The sequence below is a fragment of the Zootermopsis nevadensis genome, unplaced genomic scaffold (assembly GCF_977971745.1).
Source record: "Zootermopsis nevadensis isolate Lab colony 2312 unplaced genomic scaffold, Znev_1.0 Znev_ptg000021l, whole genome shotgun sequence".
Taxonomy (NCBI): Eukaryota; Metazoa; Arthropoda; class Insecta; order Blattodea; family Termopsidae; genus Zootermopsis; species Zootermopsis nevadensis.
Genome location: NW_028259153.1, coordinates 6327833 through 6347743, shown reverse-complemented (window position 1 = coordinate 6347743; position 19911 = coordinate 6327833). Strand labels below are relative to the sequence as shown.

The 19911-nt window shown below is 39.5% G+C and overlaps 1 protein-coding gene and 1 long non-coding RNA gene across 4 annotated transcripts; one reads left to right on the top strand and one right to left on the bottom strand.

The window, feature by feature from the left end:
* The first annotated feature begins 331 nt into the window (after positions 1-331).
* Positions 332-17949, top strand: LOC147873124 (uncharacterized). Of its 3 annotated transcripts, none has more exons than XR_015536171.1 (5): positions 332-510; positions 11749-12009; positions 14801-17347; positions 17651-17704; positions 17905-17949. It is a non-coding gene; the product is annotated as an uncharacterized LOC147873124 (long non-coding RNA). The 3 variants fall into 3 exon arrangements; XR_015536172.1 differs by having other exon boundaries at positions 13874-17454; positions 17905-17936; XR_015536170.1 differs by having other exon boundaries at positions 14801-17454; positions 17905-17934.
* Positions 8903-11995, bottom strand: LOC147873125 (uncharacterized). The gene is made up of 5 exons (XM_087352805.1): positions 11860-11995; positions 11334-11504; positions 10645-10800; positions 9881-10033; positions 8903-9123 (listed from the first exon to the last, which is right to left on the bottom strand). The coding sequence occupies exons 1-5, from the start codon at positions 11917-11919 to the stop codon at positions 8971-8973; spliced, it is 693 nt and encodes a 230-aa protein (XP_087208931.1). The 5' UTR covers positions 11920-11995; the 3' UTR covers positions 8903-8970.
* Positions 17950-19911: the final 1962 nt, after the last annotated feature.

Sequence of the window (19911 nt, the reverse complement as noted above, 5' to 3'; positions counted from 1 at the left end):
GAGATGATTAAGAATTTAGCTTTACCTGGTGATCATGAAACCAAGGCCAGGGGTGGTATCACACTTGAAAAGTGGAGGATGTGGAGTACTGACATGTTCTTTGACACCAGACTCATGTAATATACATGTTACAGAAGTCAGCTTAAACATTCTGCAGGATTTGTCATCAGTCCTTACCTTAGTTGATATCCCAACAGAGATTGGTCTGGCTACAGACACAGGATTCATTTTACCGGGCTAGAATCAGCATGGTGGCAGCACTGTCATAATGACAGGAAACTTGAATTCGCAAGGGTTGGCAGCGTTGGAAATCTTGAGCACTTAGCTATAGTAAGCTTTTGCAGTTTTTGGCAGTGGTAAGTTAGTATATTATATGGTTTTATGTGGATGGCGTTCGTGTGTGGAAGTGTGTTGTTGAGAGTGATTATGTTGTAATAGAATACAGATTTTAAAGGAGTCGGTCGTTTTCATTATAGTAAAGCTTTGCAACTGTGACAGATTATTAGTGAGGTAAATATATATTTTTATTATCTTTCGGATTTCCTTGTTGGCTTCTATTTTACTAACGCTTAGAATGCCAGTTAAGAATTTGGGTTCCCTACGAATCGTGCAGACTGCAGGGAATTCACCATCTCTTTACTTTACAAAACAGTGGAGTTCAGCTGACTAAAATAACACGCAGTATTTTTATTGATGTGAAGTTCATTTTACTGCTGTAGAAAAAGTTCATGATTATGCCATTTCCTTTGAAGGGCTGCCAACTTAGTTTGTAACAGTGGCATTCATACTGCTACGGTATTCCCTGCGGTGTACTCATTTTAATCACAATATGTCATACATTGCAAAATATTGAAATGTGGGAAGCAGGAGAAAAATATGATTTCACTTCACTGTCAGATAGTGTAGAAGTATAATCACACATCCACATGCAGATATCAGTGGATGACGATGTTGTCTTCTGGCACAAAAGAACTGGTTTTTTGGGATGCAGTTCATCATTTTAATAAGGCAAGTTGAAATATCTTATGAAGCCTAATTCTGAAACATTAACCCTTGCTGTTCCATATAACTCCACTATTCCCTGGTATTAATAAAATGCCCTTTTTGGCATTATGTTTTAGTATGTTACATGCAGCAGCAAGAAATGTTTTATTTTGCTACAGTCTACTGTAGTAGGACTTTAATAAGAGCCATCATTTTACAATCATTTGATTCCTTGAAGACTGGTCAGCATGTTATAGAAGTGTGTACATCGTGTGTATTTTGTAGTACTGCTTTTCAGCGTTTTTAATACAATGGTTTTATGTTTGAGGTTTTCAAAAGGTTAAATTTACTGGAATCAAGGAAGGAGGCTTGAAAAATGCAATGACAGAAGTCCATAAAACAGTCTTCCTTGAAAATGAAGTTCATTAACTTAGAAGATATTTTGTTGGAAAAAGTTATGAAAAACGATCTTTACATTCTTTATGGGCAAATATCATTCGGCAGTGGCACCAATTTTGAAAAAACTGAATTATTTTATTTTATTGACTTGTTAAATTTGAAGAGTGTGGGGTGAAGTGTAATTATTTGTTGTCCTTTATATTTGTCCATTTATTGAAATTGTGATTGTGGTATTTTGGCCCTTTATTTTGTTGTTGGTATATGAAATTTGTTTAAATAGAGTCAAAATAAGAAGAATACTGAAATGTTGTAAATTTTTTCATTTATATTGTCTGCTCTTTTGTGTTATTTGTTTATAGAGGTATTTTTTCTAAAAGTGAGTCTAAATGTAGATATGTTATAAAGCCAATCCATCCTTGTAAATGCTACTGTCAAGGAAGATGCTGAATTAATAAAAATTATTTTAGGAATTAAATTTATTAAATTTTGTATATGACAAAAAAGCGTGAGTTTTCATCACTGTAGAAAATTTAGTGCCAAGTCTTTTAAAGAAGATTCTCAGTCATTAATTTTCAGCACAGAAGGTCCGATGCTAAATACACCATCATAACAGCATTAACCAAATGTTTGCAATTCCTGGCTACCAAATTTTGGTGATCGCCATAGACTTTTGAAAGAGGCCAAGTCAGTGCTGCCTCACTTCGATGTGCTTACAAGTCAGGTTCACTATAGGACATAATGGGTTAATTTCTTCCATCATTTGATTTTGGCATGGGTACCTGAGTGATAATATAGAACTGCGCTCATTCCAGTTGTCCTTGTGCTGAAAGTTCGGTGATTCATGCTGCCATTGCAGTTCTAATACTTATCTGGACTGCCTTCCCTGGAAACCCTATTCTGTATTGGTTATGTGTAGTAAATTATGAAAGTGTTATTTTTAGTGTTTCTCAGTGACCAGACCTCAAAGAACATGGAAAAGCATCATGACTTGAAATTAACTTACATTCTTAGAAGTTCTAGTAGACAAAAATCCAGTGCAGAGGTGAGATGTAAAATAGTTTTAATGGTTATTAATATCTGTTACATGACGTGTATATATGAAATTGTTTTGTTATTGTCATTCAGATTGTTCCATCAGTGGAAGTAAATTTAGAAATCCTTCAGGCATTTCTGTTGCTCAAAGAAACGAACAGAGCGGAACAACAACGGAATCCCTAAATGTGGTAGAAGAAATAACAGACCTGCCTATTTTATTGTTTTCTTTTGATGCCAGAAAGATAAATGAGAGACAAAATGACACAAGATTATGTTATAGACAGTACAGGAGCATTTTCACAGTCAGTGTAAATAAAACAGATGTAAGAAGTTGTTTTATTCTGCTCTTTGATTGCATTCCATTAAAAGCGTGACAGATTTTAAATATTTGGGAGCAACAATAATTAATCGAAATGATACTCATGAGGAAATCAGGAGGTGACTGTGTTCTGGAAACGCTTGACACTTCTCAGTTCAAAATACTTTGTCTTACCGTCTGATTTCTAAGAAACTAAAGATTAAAATATACAAAACAGTAATTTTGTATGGGTGCAAAACGTGGTCTCTTACTCTGAGGGAGGAACACAGATTGAAGGTGTCTGAGAAATTTTGTATTTGGTCTTCCATTCTAATAAAGACACATTTTACACATGCGTTTACAATTTAAACATTATGAACATGTGTAATTATGGAACTAATATAGAGAAAATCATTTTTGAAAGAAGTCCTAGTCGTTTGTGGGGCCAAGTTTATTACATTATCATTAAGTTCATGACGGAGATAGCAAGCACCTCTGAAACGTCTGTAGACTTCTACCTGACTACACGGCACAACCCATAAGACAACCATCTTTCCGTTTTATCAGGTACAAAGCTCGTAATGGAAACCATAAACGTAGTATGAGACCTTAAATTGCCAAATGAGGCGAGCTTCCTTTCACATTAATGAAAGAATATAACGTCTCAATTTGGTAATTTAAAAATATGATATTTTTTAATAAATTAATAATGTTCTGTTTCATTCGCAGTTGAGATTATTTGGTTCATAATGTTGTGATATCCGTTTTTGAAAGTGTTTCTGCAGTGGCACTGTCAAGGTTAATTGTGTGTCTCAGAGATGGCGCACGCATTTTATTCCAACAGCACGCATTACCAACCATACTTATTTTTATATACTTTTCCGATGATGCGATACAGAAACCATAACAAGCTAATTCCACGCGTTAAAACATTTGTAATTATAGAAACTGAAACTTTTGGGATGTATCCAAATTAAAATTGTTCGTTCAAACACTCAGCACAAGTCTTTAAGATTGTCATGCTGTTATCCGGTCTGTTCAAAGACTTCACGACTTAAGAAGTGTCACTGGTTCGTGAAGAATTAGAGACTCAACGTGAATCAAGCGTTCTGCTTCATGATTATCCATCGCGTCCCACAAAGTCTAATCGATTTTGCTCGCGAATTATCGCATCTAGGATTTCAGGACTCCATCACCGACAATCAAAGCGACATCTGATAGAAATCGCTTGGAAAGAAGGAATAGAAGGTTGGGGACTATGATGCGTGCACTATAGCAATCTGAAATCAACTTATTACATTTATTTACATATATTTTAAGCTTCTTTAACTTTAAATATACAGAATATATTACACTTGCTTAGATTCATGTAAGGTCTTACATCAGAGAATACCGGCCGGTCAAGGACGACCTAGGACTGAAGACGCCTGGCGTACACAGCGTTCCCTGTGAGTGCGGAAAAGTCTACATCGGCCAGACGGAAATCTTCATACTCACCGCTGTGAAAACCCCAAATCTTACACTTCACTTTCGTTACATATTATGCCATCCGAGAAATTATCAGCGCCACCTTTTTGCCAAACGTAAGATTTTGTAATCGAACTTTTCTGACCAAATTTATTTTGGATGGAGATCTCTGTCGATAAAAAAGTTTACGTCACAAGGGTAATTAGTGCGTCATAATATTAAATTTGGTTTATTTTTAACTAATTTGACTCTCTACTCTCACGAGTAAAATCATTGATATGACACCAAATATATCGATCGTCGTCATTCTGACCACAGACTTCGGCGAGACTCTGCATCTGACCATCTGAAAGTAAAATAAACAGCTCTGATCGCAGACAGGCTCAAGGTCATTTGTAGCAGCTGAGCTTTGCCGTGGGTTCAGTTGTCCACGGACCGCTGCCAGAACAGTTTCAAGTGCTCTGATAAAAGTGTCATGTGACCTGGAAGATGCAGTGTTGTGACCTCCTCCTCTACAGTGAAGTCAAGAATGAGAACAATGTGACCTGTGACCATCTACTAGAAGCAAACTTCCTCTCGAATTCTTGGTATGAAATGATTTTTCATCCCCTCCATCAACAAGACCAAATCTTCGTACGTTGGAACCAGGCGGCATCTATCTTTCGTTTCAAGTAAGTGCAGTGGGGCGCCTCGAATTCTGCATCGGTATTGCAGCAGGTAATCAGGTCGACTGTCTCGCCAAAACAATTTCCCGCCTGTTACCGAACCGAAGGCTCGCCATATTCTTTGCTATTCTGCGCCAGATGATTCCACGGAAGACTGTACTTATTCACGCTCCATTTTAATATTATACCGCGATCTGCGTCTAGCCGTACCAGGGAACTGGCTCTCATTGCGTCTATGATACCGCCAGCCAATCGCCTCAAGACGTGAAATGAATCGTCACGCGTGTTAATTGGGGGCGTGGCACAAGGCCCAGGTTCGTTCCGGCCTTCGGACCTTCTCACAGAAACGACCGATAAACTTCCACCTCGTCAGCCGAAATGCGCCGAATACATAAGAGAACGCGAGGCGATTCAACGATCACGAGGTTACACTCTGTCCATTCTAAGTTGGCACCCGCGGCACATGGGCCCATCCGAACATTCTTTCATTGTGAGCTTCATCGTCTGTTTAAGACAAACAACGTGGAAAGAGACCACTCGGAAGACCAAGGGGTAGATGGTAGGATAATATTAAAGAGAATCAGTGAATGTGTGAGGACGTTGACTAAATCCATCCGATCTTAACCACAACTGAAAAGTGGGGACACGTTTTAATGAAACTCGCCAAATCTCAGGACCGATGGAGAGGGACAGACAGACATCACAAAGCTGTTAGGCACGTTTGCAACTTTTCGTAAGGAACGTTCTGATATAATTTCTCTTCTTATGTGTGTCCCCCCGACACTTCCTTTGGAAAACTCATACAGAGTAATCACAACATCGCATAAAACCCGCGATTGTACTCACCAAAAAATTTTCCTCTCATTCTTATTTAAACCAAATGCGAATTAATTGGGGAAAAAACATGGCGGCTAATTGGGCTTGTTAGCGTAAATGACTATTGTCTGTTATTAAGCGACCTTTGAAAATACGAAACTGGTGTGAACAGAAGAAGATTTTAATAAAATTGGGCGTGTGACGGGGGTTATTTTGTTTTCTCTGAAATCTAAACTTCTATATATTTTCATTAGGGACGTTTTAAAAAAACAGCTCCAACACAAAAGAACGGCTTCCCCGAAACCAAGTCAGATCAGAGCAGTGCATTGTGACATACGGGCAGTTAGAGGAACAGGAACTCACAGAGAATATGATCGATCAGTGGGTCGATATTGACAAAGGAGGATTAGTGTGTCACTAATTAACTGTCGTCTGCTGCACGTACGTCAAAGCACGTCCTTCGTTAGGAAATTAATTTGGATAATGATTTATAACCTATAAAACTATAAACTTAGCCATTCATTGTAACGCAGATGATGGCGTATACACGGACCAGAATTTAAGAGTGTAATTAAACCTCTGACGTCTTCCTCGTGGTTTGTTTCGTCTTGGGACGCCGTCGGTTGGAAATCAGCAAGTTTAAAAAATCGTCAATAAATCATCATCATCCGAATCCCACAGATGAACAACTGAGTTTGAGATAATTAAAATGTCACAGATGTTAACAAGGCGATCAGGTTTAATGCATTTACATTAAGGTATTCCAGAAAGATTTAAGCTTTAATGAAATATTTGCCTTGCATCAAAATCCCGTTCTTTAAACAGGTGACTTAGTCGTGAGTTCATCACATTACCAACAATTACCATAAATTGTTGCCTCTGAACCAGCAACTCTTCAAGGTCGCCCTTCGATCGAGTCTCAGAGTCAGCTCAGCAAAACTGCGATGTCGTCTCGTGTTCTGCTCGTAACACGTGAGTAATGCGATGCTGATGTCAGACATTTGTCAGGGCAGACAGACGACGTGTGAAAGGCGTTCTCTCGAGAGTAACACACGGACTTGTTCACACACACCACGACCTCTCGACTCGGCATTTTTCCCTTCGAAATTGCACTTAAAGAACCAAGTCGCTTCCGGGTCCAATCTTCTGCGACTTTAAGAGAGTTTCAGAGGCTTTTTATATTCCAATACATTTTAATTAGGACTTTCTTTACACAGAGCTGGAGGGGGGCAAGGCCACTGAATGGAGTGTGTTATTTCTACGCAAATATGAAGGCTATTATGTTTCAGAAATAAATGCTTTTCTGGAAAGTGGGCACCTAGAAACGTATTACTGAATTGACGTACGAGAATCCTCCTTGAGAAGCTGGTGGTGGCTCAGCTGGCTTAGAAATTCTCCCATCGGAAAACTTGTCTCAAGATATCTGCGAGCTTCGTTGACGGCTAGAAATTCACAAGCCGAAGACCAGTCAGTGCGGGTGGGACGGGAGGGAAATCTGTAACGCTGTGACGTCATGCTCACCCCTTCCCCTTATTCGTCTCGGACGTAGCACAAGCATTGTCTTCTACTCAAATACAGCATCTATAATCTCAGAATAAAATAGATTTATATAATAGATGGCCCAAGGCATAATTTTTCTGTTCTTGCGAAGATATTTGAGGAACTGAGGGTACAAACCCGTAAGCCGTGTATGGATCAAGACTGTAACTGTCAGTTCCGACCCAGCGATGCGCTCCGCGTACTCACCTGATAGTTTTTTATATTCGTGAGGACCGTCGGAACTGGGTATTGCGTGATGTCTGTTGATATCCGTCGTTTATCTTCTGTTTTTGTAAGGTATTACGAATGTCATTATTTGTTGTTATATTGTTTGAAAAAAAAACCCTGATTTGTTGTTCATGGAAAGAAAGTTGCTGTACAGCTTACACCTTCTCCCACCCTCTTAGAAGGGCGCGTCAGTCGGCGAACGTTTGAACTGGCCGCCAGCCTCTTGGAGTCGCAATTTTTATTTATCGTCCTAACTGCAATAAATACATTCTACTTGCGTGGATCGAAATATATAAACTAACTAATAAAGAGAAAATATATTTTTAAATGATGTTATTGTGTCTAAAATATGTATCAGTAAATGTCGGAAGGTGGATCGTGATGTTGATATTGTATTTCAGAGTAAACAACTGATATATGAATTGCCTTTCGCCAAAGCATTATTATTATTTATTGAACAATTATAAAGACATAACTGAACCCCAAGTCGTGATTTCCTGCGCAGAATACTGAAAAGTTATTGTCGATTGACATTTTAAAGACTAGATATTTTTTGGTGGCTGGAGATAAAGTTTTGTTTGTAGTGAAATCTATATTTTAACCAAATGCTGCATTAAAGAGAAATTGTTCTGTTCATATAAGCACAACTAAAAGTTTAGTAACTGTAATAAACAGAGAGCAAATAATAATTGTCATGTGACATGACAGCAGTAACCAAAAGGTTTCGGCTAATGAAGCCACAGTCAAACTACGCAGTTGCCATTTCCCCCCCCCCACCCCCTACATTTCCCCTCCGCTCCTTGGGACTGCGTTGCCCTGTAACTTGTAAGACCTTCACCCACAGTTCAGCCTTTTCCATAAAAATCTCTTTTGGCTCTGGGGTGTTGGCCCTGTGAGGGTGGGGACGTTCACTGTGGTAAATTATTTTCCTTTATAAAACGGCGGACGTGGCTCCGGTGTACATTTTTTCTTCTTTTTATTCTTGGTCATGCAAATATATTTACTTACTGATTTGTGTTCTTTGGTTATTTGTTGGTCCACATAGCAGATTAATGCACAATCAAGTTAAATTAATTTCATGGGCGGTTGCCTGACAGTATCGTAGTCAGTGACGACCCGTCCGTAAGGCAAGCGAGCTCGGGGTGTCATATGAAGCGGGCAATCGCTCGTTGTGTCCTACGTGAGAGAAACATTCCTGCGCACGCACCTTCCGTGTACTACACGGCCAGCGCAGCGACTCACGCGAACATATCGAAATATCTGATCTCGGAATCCGGCCGCTTTACTCTCCTGATCGCTTCGCTGTAACCTAGGACAGCGCCACACAAACAGCCAGTTTGCTATTTCCGCTTCACCCACGCAACTCGCATTTAATCGCTCACGTAGGAAACCGGGTTAGAGCTGAAGAGCTGTATAATTTTTCAAAAAGTGAAAAGTTCATTCTTTGTGTTTATGAATAAAACTCATCATATAAAATTTATAAAATTGTTTATGTACATTTTTTTCCTGCAATAATTATTGGAATACATGGACATTAATTTAATGTTCTTGTATTCCAATAATTGCGCATCCAGTGCTCACAAGTCCTGTGCAAAGCAACACCCACAGGTGGAAATCCTCCAGCCCAGAGGCTTCCTGGCATCGCCGCCACTCCGGCTTATATCGGGCCACATATACGTAGACCCGAGCAAGCTGAGGCATGGAACAAAACAGAAAAAATTAGAAAACAATAATAAAAACATTTCGTAACTCACAACAAAGCGATACCCGTCACATCTGAAATGAAATGTTGATTTAAGTCAAGCGAGTGAATCGAAATTATGCTCTTGTATTATTGCTACTGTACTTACAAATTAATTGTGACCAAAGGAATTTCTAAACAGATCAACAGAAAATGGGTATTTACGAGCATCGATTAGCGGCTTAAAATGGCAGGCCAAAGTCCTCATATTTTAAACTGGAGTCTACTTATTACAAGCAGTTTTAAAAAGTCATGGGGGTTTCCCTATTAAAGGAAAGACCAAGTGATTCGAAGACTGACTTAATGCACACACGTTCATTTAGTTTATAAAGAACGCGGAATGTTCGGGCCTGTCAGCGAGGTTTTATGACACGCAGACTAATTAAATTGTCTGATCAGTTAAGCGAAATTATAATTAGCTCCAATTTCGTTCACTTAATGCCGATCCTAGTATTTTCTCTTTCATAGCAAATTTCCCTACTTGTTAGATCCTGCACTCTCCGATATTTTTCTTATTATCAGTGATTTATTTTGGTTTCCTTCTGGCCCCACTTTCTCCGCTCCTCTTTCGCCTTGTTTTAAATAATTTACACTTCTACGTAACAAGACTACGTCAAAGGTCACAGGATCTTCGCGGCAAAGAATCTCGTAGATCGTTCAAGGCTTAGGCAGGACCAGAAAGGGCGTGTGAGACAACGTGTCACTTACCACGAAATCGACAGCGAAGCCGGTCGACACCACTATCGGAGTGTAACCGTGGGAATCTTTGTCCCCATCTATCACCAAAGCCAATTTCACGGATAAGGTGAATAGCATTGCCGCCATTGCTAGCGTCTTCTTCACACACTTCAGCCTTGGGTGCTGTAATGAGAAAGTGTAAATATTTTAATCCCTGTGATCAAGATCTGCAATTGCGTATCCTCATTCATGATTTATGCGTCTCTTAAGGTCACTGTAGTACCGTGCACTTGTTAAATACCTCGGAAAAATAAGTTCTTGAACAGCGCGAACAGGCAAATTCTCGGAGACTTGACTTTCCCTCCATAATTACAATTGTCAAGGGATTGAGGTAATTCCGTCCTTGAACCTTTCTTGAATCTGGGTTCTCCCAGCAAGCCTCACTGCAAACGGTGTCGTCGTAGAGAACTTACCTGAACTGACGGTTCTGTACTACAGACCTTGAACTTGTCCACAAAGAAGTTGTGTCTGCAAAATCCTGCGGACCTCTTTGAGATGTTCTTCCACGAAGAACATCTCAGTAATGTGAAACTATTTTGGTTTCCTTCTGGCCCCATTTTCTCCACTCCTCCTTCGCCTTCTTTTAAATAATTTACACTTCTGCGTAATAAGACTATGTCAAAGGTCACAGGATCATCGCGGCAAAGAATCTCGTAGATCGTTCAAGGCTTAGGCAGGAACAGAATGAGCGTGCGAGCAACGAACACAGAAACCTAAGACTACGTGTCACGTACCAAGAGAATGACGGTGATGGCCACCAAGAATGTCAGGGTAATTACTGACGGGGTATGGTCTTCCTTCTCCCTCATCCTGTTGATGGCCTTTCCTTGGCCCCAGATGTTCAAAAACTGGGCCACCTCCGCAATGGCGATGCCCAGTTTCTTTTTCCACTGTAATGAGAAAGTGTAAATATTTTAATCCCTGCGATCAAGATCTGCAATTGCATATCCTGATCGATGATTTATGCGTCACTTAGGGTTATTTACCTCGGATTAATATTTATCTTTGATAATAATAAGTTCTTAAATTAGCGAGTTCATAAAAACGGTCTCTCGGCTTACATCGGGGAATTTGCCTGGAAGAACCGAGGAAAACCCAGTTTTCTAGACGAGTTTCTGCCGACATTCAGACCTGAGTCATTTTGATTTGCTAAAGTGTAAATATTTTAATCCCTGTGATCAATTACGTATCTTGATTGATGATTTGTGCATCACTTAAGTGCAATTTCGAATACGAGGCTCCCTTAAAAATGTGCGTTTTGGGGTTCCTGTTGCCACCCCCCGGAAAATCACGATTTACAAAAATAAATTGTACAATTCCAGAAATCAGATTTATTGGTGGCATTTGAGGTTCTGACGGCGGTGAAGACGTGGCTTAGTCATCGCACTCTTGAGCCCTGAATGGCTCGAGACTTCGATCTTACCGCTGGATCAAGGATCTTCTTATGCTGGGTGATGCCTAAGGCTCCCCCAGCAATTACGACTGCATAAAACGTGCAGTCGACCCAGTACTCGAATGTATCTAGCTCGCAGCAACATTCCAGGATCCACACCCATTTGTAGGTATGGCATCCCCAGATGTAGCCCCGAACAATCTGAGGCACGGAACAAAACAGAAAAAATCAGAAAATAAAAACAAAGGCGAGTCTGATTACATTTCGTAACTCACAACAAAGCGATACCCGCCACATCTGAAATGAAATGTTGATTTAAGTTACGCGAGTGAATCGAAATTATGCTCAAACTGGTTTCCTTCTGGCCCCACTTTCTCCACTCTTCCTTCGCCTTCTTTTAAATAATTTACGCTTCTACGTAATAAGATTATGTCAATGTTCACAGGGACGCAGGATCATCGCGGCAAAGAATTTCATAGATCATTCAAGGGTTAGGCAGGAACAGAATGAGCATGTGAGCAATGAAGACAGAAACCTAAGACTACGTGTCACGTACCTGCAATACGATGGTGAATAACACGATGGCCAACACAAACCAGCGGACGTCGTGTCCCATCTTGTTGGCGATCAGGAACACCACCTGGCTCGCTAAAGGGACGATTATGGCCCCCAGAGCGAGCAACCTCTGAAACCACTTCAAGCATAGGTGATGTAATGAGAAAGTGCAAATATTTTAATCCCTGCGATCAAGATCTGCAATTGCGTATTTTGATCGATGATTTATGCGTCACTTAGGGACACTTCAGCACCCTGCACTTGTTATTTACCTTGGAATAATATTTGTTATTGATAATAAAAGTTGTTAAATTATCGAGTTCATAAAAACGGTCTCTCGGCTTACATCGGGGAATTAGCCTGGAAGAACCGAGGAAAATCCAGTTTTCTAGACGAGTTTCTGTCGACATTCAGACCCGAGTCATTTTGATTTGCTAATTTTTCTCTCCATGCGTGTGTTTTAAGGGCAAATACGCAGTCGAATGCCTGCGTGCCTCATTCTCAAAGGAAATTCCGGACGCCGTCAGAGTTCTTTACGTGAATGTGGAGTCTTTCAAGGACGAAGAATCGAAGGTTTCCTTTATTTATGCTTCCACGGCATTTCTTAGCTTCTAGTAAAATAAGAATTATCTAAAACCTTCTCTGCATAAATTCGACTCTCCCACCTCTAGCGTAGTTTTTCAAAATGAAATTAAGTATCTCTGGCAAAAATCACGTGACTGTACCATTAGGTCCACTTATGAGTAACGTTGAGAGTAACAAATCAACTTCCTTTCGTCAGAAATTATTTTTAAGATTTGTTGCACGTTGTGTTATGTTATGTTTCCTCCTACTGCGTCGGCCGCCCGCCACGCCAACAACTACTTCGCCTCAGATTTTCCTCAGTCACTCATGTCAGTGACTGTCACAACTGCGCATCGTTGTTTGTGAAGAGAAGTAAACATGAGACATAAAAAGATTGTAAACAAAAAAACAGAATCGCTATCAATGCCCTTATCTATCACGCGTCGAAGTGTCTGACATTCTACGATTAATTATGGAATTATCGAGAATTTAGAATTACACTCGATCGGAGTTTTCTAAAAATTAAAATGGAGATAACAGTTCTAACCTAATGAGGCAACAAATCTGTGGAATTGTTCCTTTGCTATCAGACAGAACAGTCTGCGTAATTTCTACCCATCCCTCTCATCAATCGATTCCAAGTTTTGTCTCTGTTAATGCAACATAGGAAGAAAACTTTACATTTCACTTTTATTCGGAGGCTAGCCGGGACCTTCGCGATTCTAGGGAGGAAGCTCTGTCCCCATCTTCAGGGTTCTGATCTGACTGGATCCTCGGAAGTCGCCTGTGTAACTGCGTGCACTGGTCCCGAGCAGGCAGTTACACAGGCAACTTCCGAGGATCCAGTCACGTCAGAACCCTGAAGATTGGGACAGAGTTTGTTCCCGAAACGTCGGATTACTACCATAACCGGTTAACACAGCTGTTTGTCCGAGAAGATTTATTGAATTTGTTCCCGAAACGTCGTTTACTGTAACGCAGCTGACTGCCTGAGATTTTATTGAATTTGCTCCCGAAACGTCGCTTTACTACGGTAACCAGCTAACGCGGCTGATTGCCCGAGAATATTTTGATTTACTTTTTGAACCTTCGATAAATTGTTAATCCAAAAGTCCTGCTTGAATCCGATAATTACGCTCTTTGGAGAACGGTGGCGCCATCGAATGCCCCGTGAATGACATCCAGGGAATAATAAAAATAGATAGACCCTGTTACCTTTTTCCAGTCCAGCAAAATAACAAAGTGAGATTACACAAAATTATCATACGACCGATTGTATCCTATTGATGTGACCTTGGACCATGGTAAGGAATTCAGAAGACATGTTGGATGTCCTTGAAAGGAAAATACTAAGACAAATTTATGGTCCAAAGCTGGTAGATGGAGAATTGGGTATAATTATGAAATTTGTGAACAGTACAAGGACCTAAAAATTTTCCCTGTTTATTAAGCTCAAGAGATTGCGGTGGGCTGGCCATGTGGTTAGGATGGAGGATAATCGCGTATCCAAAAAGGTGACTCAAGAGACAATACATGCATATGGAAAGCGAAGAATAGGTAAACCCAGAAAGAGGTGGGGAGATGCTGTGAGGGAGAATGCCAATAAATTTCTAGGAATAAGGAAAAATAAGAAATGAATGGAGGCAAAGATTGAAGAGGCCACAGTTCAACTTTGAGAGGTTAAGGCTGGACAAGTTTTCTAAATTTTACTTGTTATTTCATCATAACCTGATCAGCTTTTTGATTTGAGGGACTGTACAAGTAGCCCTCGATTACGCCGGAGATGCGTTCCTGGACGAATCAGCGTAAATTGAAACTCTTTAATAATGTAAATCAATGGGTAGTCAATTACATGTGTTCCCAGCACCCAAACATCGACGAGTAATATAATGGAAATACATTTAAATCTATGAAATAATGTAAATAAAATAAAGGGAATTTAAAAAATATATTTTATGCACTTACAATTCGTTGGTCCCCGCGATTGACTGTGATCCTTTCTTGTGATTGATGTGTACAGTCATCTCTGCTGTTATGCGATGTAAGACACCGACCTATAGAAAACTGCGTAGCAAAAATAACCCTGCGACCTCCGCAGAGATTAAGTTAGTCCTTTGAAAGTTTAAAGCACCAGGAATGAAATTGCATGAGAGCAAACTCGCATATGCAAAATTTTGCATTTCACAAACGGCTTTTACCGATTCATCGATCTCATTGGAGCAAATTCGCGTTAACGAAACATACGTAATTGCAGAGATGACTGCTTTTATAATTTTTATTCAAAACCAGCGATGTAAGAATTACGATTTAGTATAAGAATTAGTACGAGAAACATTGTAAAAGGTTATAAGCAATTTTTTCCACTTTTTGACTTGCAGGTTTCAAAATTGGCGTTATTCTGAATCGGCGCAAATCGAGGGCTACCTGTACACTAACTTAAATAAAACACAAAACGTTGCTAGAAACCGTTTGTAATGGTTAAGGAAGTCTTACCCCGCTGGATTCATCTTCAACCCTTGGGTGAGCTGCTTCATCATTACGATTTTCAGTCGCTGTAGCCTTCACCGCCATGTTTTCTTGTTAAAGCTCTCCAAATTCTAAGCAAGGACCAGCTGTTTTGATTTACCTATGGTCACAGAGAATAATAAAAATCCATACATAAACACATCCATATTTTATTACATTCCATAGATCCCATATAGTTGCCAATTTTTAACAAGAATTTGAATGTGCAGAAAAGTCTGAAAAATCCGTAATTTGAAATTTAATGGTAATCCTTTCAGGTGTTCTGAATTCCTTGCAAAAAGACATTATGACAAAGCATTTTTACAACTTCAGTGGTTGGTCATGTTTAAAGGCAATTTTACAATAAAGTAAACTTGTGTATGGCCTCTTCCTAAATTAGCCTACATATTATTTTATTTTTCAGGCCTATTTACATTTGAAATTATAATCTTTTAGATCTGTGTCATAAGTATTAACTTGTTTTTGCCAATGATGATGACCACTTTGAGATCAAAACGCGTTTGGCATTAGTGTCCTTCAAACTGCAAACAGTTTTATATTCCAATACACTACACGGTGTGCAAGGTCTTAAGATTATTGGTGTTTCACCTTTCAACCACATGACATGGCTGGCAACCTAAGAAGAATTTTAGTTGCAACAAAAGCTCCAGGTCATACTGGCACTTACTTGTTAGGCTCCAGCTGCTATTACTACTTCTGCACTCACCATTAAAGGCCCAGGCTGCAATTGTTCCAGTCCTGAAAACAAAAATGTACAAAGTCCTGTGAAGACTAGTGGACTGGATTCCTGACATCACGTTCACCCTAAGCAACTTGTGTGGTAACCACTTTCATCTCCTAATTATGGTTACACATTTTAGTTAATGTGTGTTTACATTGCCTTTTCAGAAATACAATGATGTGAAAAGTGAGCGAAGGAAAATTTAACTAGGAAGTGGCTGTGCGTTAATTGAGCCCATTATCTCGGACTAACTTAAATCTCACATACAGAATGCACATGCGATATGTCCTATTGCTGATCTAATGCACTTAAAAAGTGATATGAAGTTTCTTAAGAACACACAACAACATGTGGGCCTTCAGCACATTATCTTGAGGCAAACACAGGAGACACAATTTGCTACTCAGCAGACTATGCAGGATCAAGCCTTTAGTAATGAATTCCTAGATTGATAGAAAGCAATTATATCCAAAATATCCTGTTTCCTGAATGCATACATACTCAAACAAATCAGCAGATTCTTGGGCAATGAGCTTTTTATTAAAATAGAGCATATTTCTAACTCAGCCCTCTCTTATGAAAATGGTAATATGCGTTCGACTTTCCATGTCCAAGTCACACCCATTTGAATACGGTACCAAATGTAATCATGACGCCACAGATGGGTGATGTAATAATGGCAGAACCAATCAGCATTGATATTTCGTTTTCCAGATGGCGCATATTACAATTCTCAGAATGAAGGTACACCAGAAATGAATCCTAACCTGCTCAACAGAAGTTAATCAGACGCATTCACCCCCCCCCCCAACCCTTTTGCACAACATTTCGCAAACTCATCCCAACCTCAAACAGCAAAAAAAAACATCAACTTACGTTGCAGCGTCTTAAAGGATAACCGAATGATAAAAGCGAAACCATAACGTTCACCTCAGTTTCCTTACTGCAATGAATATTCTGATTTAATACCTGGGTCCAAGACGCACAAAGCGAAGCAAAGCATGACCACACAACTACTCCATTATCTCAGACTATATGGTAGACCGACGTAAGGGCGGAGTCCTGCGGAAGCGCAAGACATCGTCTCTTGCTAGCGAGTCACTCTCACTCTCTCTCTCTAAACGTGTGCGGTAACCCAGCAGATGGCAGGATTTGCAGCAAATGTTGCAACATTTCTGGCAACGTTGTTCCAAGGAGTATCACAATGAACTTCACAACGAGTAAAATGGAAATTTGAAAATCGTAACATCAAGGTGGGGCTATTGCGAGAGGACGGGCTGCCACCCAAGGTCAAAGCAGTGCATCTAGGAAGAGACGGCAACACAAGATTGGCGACAGTTAAAGTTGCAAGGGTGACATAAATAAACTGTGTCCACTTGCACATGACTAGTGAAATGGGCTTTAAACAAATTAAGTGTGAATAAGTATATGTTTTAGTGACCGATGAATACGAATATCGTTCAACTTACACATCATTTTTTGTTTTGTTTACAATTGAACAATTTGGATTTACAAGTTATGTAATTTGTAGTAAATGTTGACATCCGTCAATGTAGGCGGAATGTTCGGTGTTCATGTTGGCAGCTATGTAACCGTAGCTATTGTACGATGTTTAATGTTGGTACGACTGTAACCTTAGCTTCTTGTCCTGTTCCGCGTTGTTCTTCGTCGAGGCAAGGTTGGTGGAAGTTTTATACGAGTTTGAAGTGTGTTTTAATAAAGAAATAGTTCACTGTAGTGGGACATACGCCCACTCAAGGAACAACAGTGTTACATTTAACTGATGTAAGAGACCATTGAAATAATAAAAATTTGTGTACATTTGTTATTGTCAAGTATTGATGAATTATGGAATGTGAATATGTAGAGAACGCCGAAAGTGCTGGAAAAGCTGAGGCGCACACTTGTAACTTAATATTCCTTTTATGCATAAAAGCGTCTTGTTACAATAATTAATTATCTTGCTGTATCTGGTTTCCAGTGCGGTGGAGCTGTTGTCCTATGAGGGAGGAAGCAGCTTTGAGTATTCAGAAAGGTAAGTTTTTATTTGTAGGTTTTTGCAATAAAATTAATATTTCGGGTAGTATTTCACCAAGTTCAACAGAATAGAGAGGTCATTTACGACATAATGAAGTAAAACACAGTGTTATATATAACTGATATACGGGGCCATTAAAATAATGTAACTCCTTCATGTTAAAATAATTATCTTGCTATATCTGTTTTCCTTTCCAGTTTGGTGTAGCAGTTATCCTGTGTGCTTGCCTGTATGGGAGGAAGCTGCTTTGAGTATACAGAATGGTGAGTTTTTATATGCAAACTTTTACAATTATATAATATCTTAGGAACTATTTCACCAAATTCAATGAAATAAAAATACAATTGGTCATAATGAAGTATATGAGTTATATATAACTGATATAAAAGGCCATTAAAATAATAATTTACGTACACAAATTCCTGTCAATTATTGATGAATTTGTGAGTCATCAGTGTGGGTTCAGATGTAACAGATCAACGATTGATCAGATCTTTTGCATTTGTCAGCTGTTAGAGAAAAGATGAGACAGTACATCAATTAATTAAAAGTTTCTAAAAAGCCTACCACTCTGTTAAAAGAAAAGTGTTACACAATATTCTCATTGAATTTGGTAAACCAAAGAATCTAGTGAGTCTAATAAAAATGTGCTTAAATGAAACCTGTAGCAAAATTCGAGTACTTAAATATTTATCTGAGACATTCCACATCAAGAACGGTCTGAAACAAGGAGATGCTTTGTCTCCCTTGCTGTTTAACTTTGCGCTAGAATATACGCCATCAGGAAAGTCCAAGATACGTAAGGAGGGTTTGAAATTGAATGGGACACATCAGCTATTGGCATATGCTGATGATCTTAATTTATTGGGGAACGATATGAATACAATAAAGAGGAATGCAGAAGTTTTACTAAAGGGTAGTAGACAGGTGGGGCTAGAAGTAAATTCAGAAAACTAAGTACATGTTAGTATCCTGTCAGCAGACAAGCCTGCAGAATCATATTAGGGTGGCTAATAAGTCCTTTGAAATGGTTACAAACTTCAAATATCTGGGAACAACAATAACAAATGAAAATGACACTCATGAGGAAGTTAGGAGGAGATTAAATTCAGGAAATATGTGTTACTTCTCAATTCAAAATAGGGATTAGCTGTATCGATTGGGTCCAACAGATTAGGTTTTACCTGAGGATGGAGATAGGCTTATATTGATTTTATTTAGTATTGGAGGATGGTTAATATCCAGAGAACAGTTTACTTCATAAAAATATTTTGTGTTCCCATCAGATTTCTAAGAAGCTGTAGATTAAAATATACAAAAACAATAATTTTGCCTGTTTTGTACGGGTGCAAAATATGGTTTCTCACTCTGAGGGAGGAACATGGATTGTAGGTGTCTGAGAACAGGGTGTTGAGGATATTTGGGCCTAGATGAGAAGACGATGGGGTATAGAGAAAACTTTATAATGGTGAGCTTTAAAATTTGTTCTCCCCCAGTATTGTCAGGGTGATTAAGTCGAGAGGAATGAGATGGGTGGGGCATGTAGCGCACATGGATGGGACAAGAGATGTGCACCGGGTATTGGTTGGTAAGCCTGTTGGGAAGAAACTGTTAGGGAGACCTAGGTGTAGATGGGAGGATAATGTCAGGCGACTGGATTTAGTTGGCCTAGGGCAGGGTTCTTCCCGTGAGTCGCAAGCGAATCAGTTTCAGTGCCGCTAGTAACAGGGAGCTGCGAGTGTTTCTCGTCGCTGATATATGTTATTACATTAATTGTTCTTACCTTAAATCACAAAAGATGTTCAAAGTGACTTCCTTGTGCTTGTAGGCAACTTCACATCTCGTTAACTTGTTTCGAAATACTCGACAAAGCCCTTCTGGGATATTGCCGAAATGAATTGTCGTTTCCTGTTCTTCTTTTTATCCAAAACTGATCCCGTACTACGTACACTCTAGAGCAGCGGTCACCAAACGTACAAAATCTTTGCGTCCTTCATCAGGGCGAGGCAGCAAGTACCTCTGGGACGTTGGGAAACTTTTGCCATGCTACACGTGGAAACAACGCAAAGGCAGCGGAAACCATGTAGCCCGATGTGCACTCCATCACATTTATAACAATTCGTAGTGATGATGTTACTTTTATATCAAATCACAGGATGACCGAGACACTGAAAAAATGACCACCAAATTACGTATCAGCTTTT

Bases quoted from the DNA above. Each gene is read 5' to 3' on its own strand.
- LOC147873125 (XM_087352805.1), bottom strand. From the start codon at position 11,919: ATGGGACACGACGTCCGCTGGTTTGTGTTGGCCATCGTGTTATTCACC. The intron at 10,801-11,333 runs GTAAGATCGAAG...TTCTCATTACAG, and splicing joins AGAAGATCCTTGATCCAGCG to TGGAAAAAGAAACTGGGCAT. The intron at 10,034-10,644 runs GTACGTGACACG...TTCTCATTACAG, and splicing joins CCATCACCGTCATTCTCTTG to CACCCAAGGCTGAAGTGTGT.